This window comes from Gymnoscopelus microlampas (genome assembly GCF_963454915.1).
Source record: "Gymnoscopelus microlampas genome assembly, chromosome: 22".
Taxonomy (NCBI): domain Eukaryota; kingdom Metazoa; phylum Chordata; class Actinopteri; order Myctophiformes; family Myctophidae; genus Gymnoscopelus; species Gymnoscopelus microlampas.
Genome location: NC_139959.1, coordinates 35,951,709 through 35,963,834, shown reverse-complemented (window position 1 = coordinate 35,963,834; position 12,126 = coordinate 35,951,709). Strand labels below are relative to the sequence as shown.

Genomic DNA, 12,126 nt, shown 5'->3' with positions numbered 1-12,126 from the left:
CAGCATTTAAATAACATATCTGACAGTAGAGTCCAAAGAGCTGGAGAGACAGGAAGACCCCTGTTACTGAACAAACACTCTCTTCAACGTTTTTCAGGCCCTAGCTGAACGAGAGATAAAGCAGGGGCCCCCCGCTACATCTTGTATTCATGTTAAATGTGTGTTTTCAGACATTTAACGTCTTAAACCCGCAATACTTTGTAAACTTAGCTCTGTACTTGGTCTGCTATTTTTTCCCTCTTCAGTGTAGAGAGCAGATATACAAGCTCACAGCGCTGTGTGCTTGTAGATCTGCTATTTTCGGCTAACGTTCCCCTCAGAATAGGGATGCTAGGGCTCAAGTGGTTACTAGTGTAAAAAAAATAATATATATAGAGCTATTTAACATTTATTAGCCCCTTTTACACAGCCTGTTCAAGGTGACATGTTGTCCCATCATTCCACTGTGCTGTTCTATATAGAATTTCACCGATATATAATATTGTGTCAAAGGTTATGTCATGTAACCTTTGAGTCGGCAGTGGAGGTAGTCAGGGCTTAATTAATGCCAGGGCCGGCTGGAGCTCGGCTCCAGGACCTCTGTCCTGCGCTCCGGTACCTCTAGAAGGTGTACCGTCACCTCAAATGCACATACAATACAGTATGTTTTTATTTAGGCTATTTATTATTAATTCAGCTTTCACATTTTCCCCTCAATGTCCCTTCCTGCAGACCTTCTGTGACTGATCTTGAGTCCGTTATTTGTGTGAAATAAACGTGTAAGCTATTAGCCTACACTGCCAGCATGAATGACGGCTCTTCCTTGCGCTACTATTGCGGGATCTCTGTGTAAAAGCGTCCACAGTCTTTCTTACCCTTCGTTTCCTTCTATCTGTACTCAGCCACCGGCGTCCAGTATGTTATCCATCGCTACAAACAAGTCCTCTCGGCCTTTATCAAGAAGAAGAGCATGAGCGAGGCCTTCCGCCACTACGGCATCGACCGCAACACCATCGCCAACACGGCGTCTATCGCCGAGCTCCACCTGGCGGGCAAGGACCTGGTCCCTTTGGTGGGCACGTTCCGCCAGGGAGACGAGACTCTGGTGAACTACGCTCAGAGGTGCTCCCTGGTCATTGACACCGACGCGGACCTGGCCAGGAAAATAGACCAGATGAAATCCAACGGAGAGCTTCTGCCCATCTCTGGGAAGAGGCCCAGGATACTGCATTCTCACCTGCAGCAGCTAGGTGGCGGCGGTGGTGGAGAAAGCATTTTGCTTGGTTAATGTGACACATTTTTAAGGGACACTGGGCGGGGGGGGAAAAAGTTATGCCTTTCCATTCACAGTGGGACTCATTCACTAACACAAATATGTGCTTAACGTCGAGCTAAAATGAAAAAGGTGTAATCGTTTTAAGCCGTTTAACCCATAGAATTATAATATATCTATAGAGCGGACGGCCACGCCCCCACCTATTCATTTCAATGAACGTTGCTCACAAGCGCATAAAGCCCCTGGAAGTACACTCTTCTTCTGGGATTGGCTCCAACGTTGGAGCCAATAGAGCAGGACGGCGCACTAGACGGTAGAAGCATGGCGCAGTAGAATTATAAATGCGGAAGTCTTGCATTATCAGATTTGGCCACCAAGCTTCTGTGGCTTCAACAATTCTCTGCCGTTCTGGGGGGGCTTGATTTAACTACTTTCAACCAATATTTTCATGATGAAGTCCACCTATCTATCTTCCACACAGAGCTAAGATTCATTATGCTATAGACACTAGTGCTGTATGCAGTGTTGCCATGTCCGCTTATTATTTGAGCTATTTTTTTGGTAACACTGGCTGTATGCAGTTAACACAGTGATCTACTGTACTATCCACCCTGACAGCTGTGTTACAAACAATCAGTAAATAGTAAATCATGTTTCTGAAAACATTTGATGTGAGAAATAGGCAATGCTGTTGATTCTTCTTTGATCAGCACTGCCTAGTTTTTATTATTCAATGTTCAAATCAGCATTCTAACAATTCCCAAGCCAGTTGGCATGCAGGCAATTCCCTTTTAAATGAATGTGAATTAATCGCATGAAATAAACTCTCCCGGGTGCAAGGACCTTTACTCTACAAACACATTTAGAACTGCCTCAGATCATGCATAGGCAAAAATCATATAGACCCCAGAAAATAAATGAATATGTGAAAGTGTACAATTAATAATTGTACACAGTTGGCTAAATGTGTTAATTTAACTCCATGGTGTATGTGTATCATTAGCATAGACCAATTATTCGTTTACCAACATTGAGACTGGATGCACAGGTGATTGTTTCTCAACCTGTTGTTTCGGGGTGTGCTGGTTTCAGCACACCCCAACCCCCTCTTGTGTGCTGGCTAATGCTACGCGCCCTAGCGAGACCTGACAGAATGGGTTTCATTTGCAACCAGTATGACGCTTGCAACCAGTGTGACATCGTCTGTTAAGGGGTCTATAGGTGATAATAATAATTTTCATCATGACGATCAATCATCATAATAGTAATTAAGAAATCATTTATTTAAAAATTCTTTCACATTTTGGTACAATTAGCTTTGAACCGTGCCTGAGTAAGATTACCCCTCCCCCACCGGTCAGCTTTCACATTAATATTTTGTGTTGCCAGCCATGTTAAAGTGACTGGGCTTGTTTTTCCTATAATGTCGCTTGTAAATATTGGTCGTTACTAGTTACGGGTTGTGTTTTTTGGGGCTTGTTTCTAAAGTGTAGTTGCTCAATGTAATGTTCTCGAATTTAATTTAATTCTCAAACAACGCGCTCTCACTCCCAAGACGGCTGACTTCTGCACTTCTACGGTGACTTCTACGGTGACTTCTGCATTCCTGGGCCCCGGTCCAGGAATGCAGTTTGTTTGACGAACGTTTGATGTTGTGCGGCACCGAGTGCCGCGCTATGAGCTTGTATATCTGCTATTTTTGAAAAATCTTGAAACATTTTTTTTTTTTTTTTCAAAAAACTGTTAGTATTTAGGAAAAAAAATTAAGAATCGCCTCAGGTCTTAATGGGTACAGTACTTGAGTAAATGTATTTAGTTACTTTCCACCACTGGTGACTGTCTAGTGAGAGTGTGTTGACTCAAAGCCACCAGCAATTCCCCCAGACAGGTCACACGGACAGATCCGTGCCACGGCGCGCACATGTGTTTTTGTGAGAACATTCACACGCACACACACACACACACACACACACACAGCGTATTAGTGAATGAGGCCCAGTGTCTCTAGTCGTTGTACTCCGACCCCCACCCCAACCCACCCCCCTACCCCGGCTAGCTAACTGACCCTAATGTTTCAGGTATCTCATTTTTATGTAGCATTTCTTTGTTTGCCTCTTTTTCTTTATCCCAATGTGATCATGAATGTGAATGAACATTTATTTGGTGTCTTTATTATTAGCAGATTTCACAGATTTAATTGGAGCTGCTGTTTTTGTCCCAGAAATGACACTATTTATTTATTTGAGCCAGGTGGACAGAGGCAATTAGTATATGTGCCCACAAGGTGGCAGTGCTCACATTTTAAATGATGTTTACAAATTATGTCACAGAGTAGCTGGATTTTTTTGTCCTTTGTTTCAAAATGGTGGATTGTTTCATTCTGTTTTTATTATAATTCTGTTGTTTAGGCACCTTATACATGTACACATAGCATTGTATTTATTTGTAATCTTATTATTGGTTGGTAATGGTTTTGGTTGGTAATGGTTTTGTTGAATAATTCACTGTACTCGTATTCTGAGAATATTTAAACTGTTCCAAATGTTTTATTTTATTTAACTGCTGTGATTCAATTGAATAGAGTTTTAAAACTAAACTCAATGAAGTGTTTTTCATGTCTACCCAGCATGCACTGCTAGGAAATGGAATACTGTGCAGTTGTTCATGCTCAAACACAAAGTTGGGAGGGGTGCTATGTAGACCGTGTGGAGACCACTGTTAATGAACAAACACTATATAGCCTGGCACTTCAACTTTTTTCAGGCCAAGGACCCCTCAGCTGAGAGAGATGAAGCAGGGACCCCCATTACATATTGGATAAAATTGTGTTGCAGATTAAACTTTTCATATAATTCATAGATAGCTTCATAGACTTGTTTGACATACATTATCTTTTCTATTTATATGTTGGATTCATGTTAATGTGTATTTTCAGACAGTTAACTTTTTAAACCCTCAATATTTAGTCAACTTGACCCTTTAACAAAACACTTTTGTTTCAACCAAATATCCCTTACCTTACCTTTAAAAAATAACGGAGAAAAGAGTTTTCTGCCTGACAGCAACAATATATAATTGATTACATATTGTATATAATTTCCATATTAAATGTTGCCCCCCCCACAGATGAACGTATTGTGGACAGTCTGCTGACCAGGGGAGTGGTGCTGCTATACAGCTGTTGTGTAGACAGATGGGAAGGCTTGGTGAGACAGACATCCCTGGGCCATGGTGGTAAGTGTCAGTGCAAAGTTTTGGTATTGGTCCATGGTGGTAAGTGTCAGTGCAAAGTGTTGGTATTGGTCCATGGTGGTAAGTGTCAGTGCAAAGTGTTGGTATCAGGCCATGGTGGTAAGTGTCAGTGCAAAGTGTTGGTATTGGTCCATGGTGGTAAGTGTCAGTGCAAAGTGTTGGTATCAGGCCATGGTGGTCAGTGCAAAGTGTTAGTATTAGGCCATGGTGGTAAGTGTCAGTGCAAAGTGTTGGTATCAGGCCATGGTGGTCAGTGCAAAGTGTTAATATTAGGCCATGGTGGTCAGTGCAAAGTGTTGGTATCAGGCCATGGTGGTCAGTGCAAAGTGTTAATATTAGGCCATGGTGGTCAGTGCAAAGTGTTGGTATCAGGCCATGGTGGTCAGTGCAAAGTGTTAGTATTAGGCCATGGTGGTCAGTGAAAAGTGTTAGTATTAGGCCATGGTGGTCAGTGCAAAGTGTTAGTATTAGGCCATGGTGGTCAGTGCAAAGTGTTGGGATTGGGCCATGGTGGTACATGTCGGTGCAAAGTGTTGCTATTGGGGTGGTAAGTGTAACTCCCTCTTTCCTTGGTGTTTTGCCTTGATTGCGCTTAAACCCTAACATTTAACGTCGCTGAAACTATTCCTAAACCTAGCCTTAACCCTAACCTCACAGAAATAATGCCTAAACGTAAGCTCAAAAACCTGTCCGCTTGGGTGAAACACCTGGGAGTGTTGGTATTGGGCCTTGGTGGTAAGTAAGTGCCAGTGCAAAGTGTTGGTACTGGGCCATGGTGCTATTAGTGTTGGTATTGCGTTCCCTGCTGTTTGTCTTGTTGTTCACACAGAGTGACAAATGACATTGTGTGACGCCATTACAGAGGGCTCTGCACCCCAGCCGCTTTATCTTCTCATGGGACTCTGTCACTGTCACTCCCATTCAAATCCAAGGTATCTGCTGCTTATCTCTCACTCTCACAGCCACTGTTGCCATGTCTGCTTATTATAAGCGATTTTTGGTTTTGTTTTTCCAGTAAAGTCGCTTGTAAATATAAGTACTTTAGTTGTGGGTTGCGTTTTTTTGGGGCGTGTTTCGAAAGAGTAGTTGCTTATTTTGGCTTGTTTCCAACTTCTCTTTTAAATTATTGTTTAAACCAGTGATTCTCAAACATTGTCATGTCAAGGACTCTTAATATGTATTCGTCAACGGACCCCCATCTGAAAATGTTTTGTGGCAGGGACGACCATACAAGATTTGTGTATTTAAAATATTTAAAAAACATCACACATTTGTCACTTTTTTCCCAAGATTCTTTTGAAAATAGCAGATCTACAAGCTCACAACGTGTCGCATCGCGACACGTTGTGAGCTTGTAGATCTGCTATTTTCAAATAGCCGATGCATACAGGTTTAAAGTGCTCTTGGTCTAGGTCGCTTCTTTTGGGCTTGTTTTTATAAACCAGGTTGCTTATTTCTCTCGCAAAATATGGCAACACTGCTCACAGCCCCCTCCCATCTGTTTCTCTCTTTCGTAAGGTGCGCGACGTGCGTCACTTGCCTTTGTACTTGAACTTCTACATCTCTCTTGATATTCTTGCCTGCCTCTTTTGTTCCTCTCTGTTGTCTTTCAACAGCAACTTGACATTGTCCCAACCTACGCTCCCAAAAGCCAGATGTGATGATGGCGACTTAGGTATTAGGAGAGCCTCTTGGCCTTAATTACACATAAGAAACGTAGGAGACTATAATACCACTGACGTAATGACTGACGCACAACTGTTCCTCAATGCAGGTCAATTCAGTCTCCTCTGCCGGTCATCAAATTATTGGCTTAACAATGCAACAAAAACAGAAAAAATCTCCCTGAATTCAAGGCTTCATGTTGTGTGAAATTGATAGAAAATAAGATGAAGCCGATTCTACTGTCTCCTAAATCCCAACAGTTTTCTGAATTAAGTATGTTTCAATATCAGTGGTTCTCAATCTTTTTCATGTCAAAGACCCCCAAAACTATATGTATTTGGCCGCGGACCCCCATCTAAAAATATTTTGTTCCAGGGGGTCCCAGAAGCAAAGATTTGAGTTAAAAATGTTCGCTTTAAAAATATATATATTCAAAGATTTGCACATTTTTAAGATTTTTCAAAAATAGCAGATCTACAAGCTCATAGCGCGGCACTCGGTGCCGCGCTATGAGCTTGTATATCTGCTATTTTTGAATAGCCAAAGTGTAAAATGATGCTTTTTAGTTCAAATCTTAAAATGACACAGATGCGTCCCAGGTCTTAATGGGTTAAAACCCTGTCCCCGTCCAGCTTGCATGAGCCTTTTTTAGAGAGCTGCTTTGGAAGGAAAACAGGCAGACAATGGTTTGTTTTGTTAGATCTTCCATTTGATTTCAGTTTCCAGTTTACATTCTGGCCCACACATTTCAGATGCCTGGCTGCAGGGCTGCTTTTTGGGCTGAGTCAATTGTCATCAGCACCAGCAGGGGGCGAAGGCGAGCAGGCTTTGAGTTTTTGTGTCCCTCCTGCCATGCTGCTGTGTGATGGCCAGGGACAGGTGCATGCTGGTCCACTGTGTGACCAGAGGGGACAGGTGCATGCTGGTCCAGAGGGGACAGGTGCATGCTGGTCCACTGAACAACAGGAGGTGGCCAGTCCCTGACTCCCCTCGCCCTCTTCTTCACACCTCCTGAGGCATCGTGCATGTCACTTCTACACTCCTCACCATAACCAGTGTCTACAAGGTTTTCTCCAGGGTGTATATAATCCTCCTGATGTGGAGGAAGACGATATGATAGCAGCGTTTATTAAATTAGCTAGATAAAACTGGCATTAGTGCTGTAGCCTAGTGGTTCTCAACCTTTTCAGGCTGTGACCCCCCCTAAATAATCATATTTGATCTGGGGACCCCCCAAAATAATCATATTTGAACTGGCGACCCCCCCACCCTGTCAAGCACTTAGAATAGTAGGAGTTCAGGCATTACATTTAGTTTGACTCGGTTCCACAGATAAATATTGTGAAAATAGCCGATCTACAAGCTCACAACGCCTTTGCCTCTTTCTTATATTATTTGACAATTTGGCCTATGTTTGACCAATTTTATAGTATAGTTTGTTGATTACAAAAATGGTCTTATTTCACTTTTTTTTTTTTTTTTTGGTATTAAAAATGTCTTAAAAGTCCTTACGTTGTCACTTTACTGTCATCTAGGGACCCCCCCCCAAAAAAAAATAAAAAAAAAATCAGGTCCCGACCCACAGGTTGAGAACCACTGCTGTATAGCCAACTACTACTCAGTGTGTGCGTTTCCGGCTAATTCTGGGCCAACTTGCACATAAAAGAACTTGCAACGAGCCTGTAGTGCCCTGTCCACCTGCTTACACTGTGGAGTGGCAGCTGTGTGGATGTGGCGGTAATGACGGGGGCGATGATGAGTTCAGCTCTGGAGACGGAGAGAGCGGGACGAGGGCCTAATCGAGCTTGAAGCACCCCCCCCCCTCCTCCCACTATCCTCTCTCTCCTCTCTGACTCACAAATGGTGTCGACGCTGGGCACAGCTCGGCGCTCGCCTCGGACTCCATTTTGTATCCGTTAGCGGTTGCTTTTCCTGTGGTTTTGACGTTTTTGTCCTCTAAGCAGGTGCCACAAATCGTTGCCACAGCAGCCAGCTATCAAGTGCTTGATGATGGGCCGCTTGTATCGAGTTTTTTTGGGGGGAATCTGATCCTGACAACAAAAAAAATAGCATCTGGATGCTCTTACAAAATAGATGGCAACAATATGTAATCATCCTCTTATGTGTGTGTGGGTGTGCATGGGATGGGAGAGTGCATGTTGCATAATTTGAGCTACTGAGTTCAATTGGGTATAATCCACTGCAAGCATTGTAAAGACTTGAGCAAACGAGCTCAGACTTTTGTCTGAGGTAAAATTGTGTTTGACCTAAATAACACGACTAATTGTTGCGGCTCACAGTTATTCACATTATTCATGGGTATTATATCGTGTATGGATGGACCATGCTACTTGACCGTAACAATGAATAAGCTTAGTATCGTATTTAAAACAGGACCCTGCCCCTGCTATGACATATAGTATTAGAATATAAGTTTAAGTGCTATGGGATAACATACTGTTTATTCTACCCAAGTTTAGCCACGTAAGCCCTATTTTATACGTTCATGATGCGTTGAGACCTTAGCTAAAAAAATAAATAAAATCAACGATTGTTTTGGTAATTTTCACTTATGCTCAACATAGGGACGCCAGGTTGAAAGAGGTTAAAAATCCAATATGTATTCTCAGTACCGATATTGGGTTTTGTAATGTATATGTTACAGGTAGATTGGCATTCCAGGTAGAATGGAAAAGAAGCGCTTATTTTCACCGCCCGTCCGCCCACCAGGCATTTCTGTAGAACCAACGCTAGAGGGCAATAAAAGCCAGTCCCACACCACACACGCACACGCGCACAACACAAACGAGCACGCACACATGCATGCGCGCGCACACACACACGCACGCACGCGCGAGCCTGAGGGGGCGGGCTGGCGGGCTATGTTAGTGCAGCGAGTGGCAGTTCAATGGGGCAAACCATAGAGGGGCAAATGCAGTCCCCACAACATCATTTACGATTCTGTCCCTATCGGTACATAACTCGAACGGAGCTGATTCGAATCAGCAGACCATCGGCTGGTCGTCGCGGGCACTCGCGCCTGGAGGCGCTTGGGCGCGACTTCCTCAGCCTCAAGGTCTGCTGATTTGGCGTGCCTCCGTCATGGTCCAAAACTATACTTTATCGGCGAAAAAAAGTAGTCCGCGGTTGTTTGAAAAAGTAATGTCCCAAGCGGCAGTCAAACCCAGACTTCCACTGGTAGTGGATGGGGAGTCTAATGATTATCGAAGTGCGCCACTGAAGCTGGTATGTATGTACATCCATGTTGTCCTCGTCGCCGTCCTCCTGGCATCGCAGCCCCGCACCGAGCCTAAAAACAAGCGCTCCACTTCCATTCTACCTGGAATGCCAATCTACCTGTGACATACACTTCTGCTCTAGGTCAGCTACAGTACATCATTTGTTTTTGTTCATTTCATTGCTTTCTGCATGATATTCTTTCAAACATTTTCTAAACATGGGACAGTTTTGATAGTGTTCAGCACAATCCCCCCTGCTCTGTTTCATCACCTTTCATTTTGCCCCCCCCTGGCTGGCAGACTTTAAAATGTGGAATCTTAAAATAAACCCCCGCTCACAGCTAAAACTAGGTCAGAGTGCCAAGGCGATGCCATTTCAATTTCCAAAGCACCAAGCACAGTCCAAATGACTATTATCCCCCCGTGGTAACACTGAAATGGTGGGGGTAGAGTAGAGGGGGTGTGCTGACGCCCTGCCTTGTCATTCCATTTCACAGTGAACCAGATGAGCCAGTTGAGCGTGTATATGTCGCAGGGAGATTGGCATTCGTTGGGAAATTGGAAAGGTATGCTCGTTTTAGGCGCGAGGCGGGGCTTCGGCGCGAGGCGGGCGGAGCGCTGAAGGGCGCGAGTGCCCGCACCGACCGGCCGATGGACTGCTAGTCCATTGGTTCTCAAAGTGGGGTCCGGGGACCCCCAGGGGTCCTTGGGGGGGTACCAGGGGGTCCCCAGCTAAATGTGTTAATATAGCGTCACAATAATTTTAACCACTTTAACCTTTTATACATTGGCTATTCAAAAATAGCAGATCTACAAGCTCATAGCGCGGCACTGAGTGCCGCGCTATGAAAAATCGTGAAAATTTGTGCAAATCTTTGAATATATATATTTTTAAAGCAAATATTTTGAACTCAAATCTTTGCTTCTGGGGGTCCCTGGAACAACATATTTTGAGATGGGGTCCGTAGCCAAATACATAACATTTTGGGGGTCCTTGACATGAAAAAGTTTGAGAACCACTGTGCTAGTCGACTCAGCGCCGTCCGAGTTGTAAACCGATTAGAGAATAGATCTTTTCATGGGTTACTATCCACGACACTCTCTAATTAGTGCGCATGTGTGCGTGAGTGTGTGTGTGTGGGGGGGGGCTCTAGACAGATTAACGTCACCAGTCGCAATCAAAGTGAATCGATAACAAAGGGGGAAACGAGGGCGGAGGGGGGGGGGGGGTAGAAACGAGCTCTCCTTTTTTCAATTTCACTGGTTTTCCAATTTCCCTGTAACATATATATTCATCACTGAACAGTGCTAAACTATTTTGCCATTCTTTGCTACTCTTATTTTTTTTAATTTGTGTAAATAGTTTGTAAATGTTCCTATACTGTCCTTATTCAGTGGAATGCACCATCTTCACTGAGACAAATTCCTTGCGTAATACTAAAAATGATTCTGATTCTGACAAATAATCCACAGATCTACAGGGACTGAAAACATCTCCATTTTACCTTTTTTCTTGTTAGTTTTATTGCCAAGTGTCTGAAAGCTTTGCGCTAGGGGTGTGCCGATATATCGTCCCACGATATATCGCGATACGTTTTCGTGACGATATGTATCGTTTTGGAAAAAAAAACTATCGTTTTGAAAAAAAAAAATATATTTTTTTTACAATCATTATAATCAGGCATGCAAACAGCCCCGAGGTGAAAAGGGTGACAACATGTTTGTTTTTTTTCGGGTCAGGTGTCACACTATTACTATCACGCTATTTGGATTGAAAACGGCTACTGTAGCTGAAAAGCTACAAGTTTGCATGTCTGAATAATGCAAAAACAGAATTATTTGTTTGCATTTACTTTTTTCCTCCCCTATATATTTTCATAATACAAAAAGTGCGTATCGTATCGATATCGTATCGAAGTTGTGAACCAAATATCGTATCGTATCGTTTGGTGAAATGAGTGTATCGGCACACCCCTAAAGCGCTTTTAACCCATTAAGACCTGGAACGCATCTGTGTAACTTTTTGATTTGAGCTAAAAAAGCATTATTTTGGCTATTCAAAAATAGCAGATCTACAAGCTCATAGCGCGGCACCGAGTGCCGCGCTATGAGCTTGTTTTTGAGAAATCGTGAAAATGTGTGCAAATCGTGGAATATATATTGTTTTGAAGCGAACATTTTTAACTCAAATCTTTGCTTCTGGGGGTCCCTGGAACAACATATTTTGAGATAGGGGTCGGCGGCCAAATATATATAATTTGGGGGGTCCTTGACATGAAAAAGTTTGAGAACCACTGACATAGAAACATACGTTTTTTTCAAAAAACTCTTAGTATTTAGAAGACATTTGTAGAATCGGAAGCTCAGGTCTTAATGGGTTGATGGTCCCAACACCAGTTGATAACCCAGTCTGCTGCTCTCTGCGTTAGCTAGAAGGCAGTAGAGGACACACTGTTGTATCCAGTAATAGTCTGTCATGTTTTATTGTTATTCTGGGCCAGACACATCATCATGGCCTCTGCCAGACATCCCTAGATGCACAGTCTGAGCTACTGTGGCCCGTTCTGTTCAGTCTGTAGTTGTTTTCCTTTTTCCTCTTTTTTTGTGTGTATGTGTATGGGGGAGGGGGCCATGGCTGTAAACCAGTGGTTTTCAACCTTTTTCGCGTCAAGGACCGCCAAATTGACACATATTAGCCCACGGACCCCCATTTGA

The 12,126-nt window shown here is 43.3% G+C and overlaps 1 protein-coding gene across 1 annotated transcript in view; it reads left to right on the top strand.

Annotated features, from left to right (window-relative positions):
- LOC311038957 (coiled-coil domain-containing protein 106-like) overlaps positions 1–1,267 on the top strand; it is a gene marked incomplete at its 3' end in the record, with an annotated part of 8,611 nt that extends 7,344 nt beyond the window's left edge. The window contains exon 5 of the mRNA XM_084048588.1: positions 882–1,267. Within this exon, the coding sequence (XP_083904714.1) occupies positions 882–1,267 (386 nt within the window). The remainder of the gene's footprint in view (positions 1–881) is intronic.
- Positions 1,268–12,126: the final 10,859 nt, after the last annotated feature.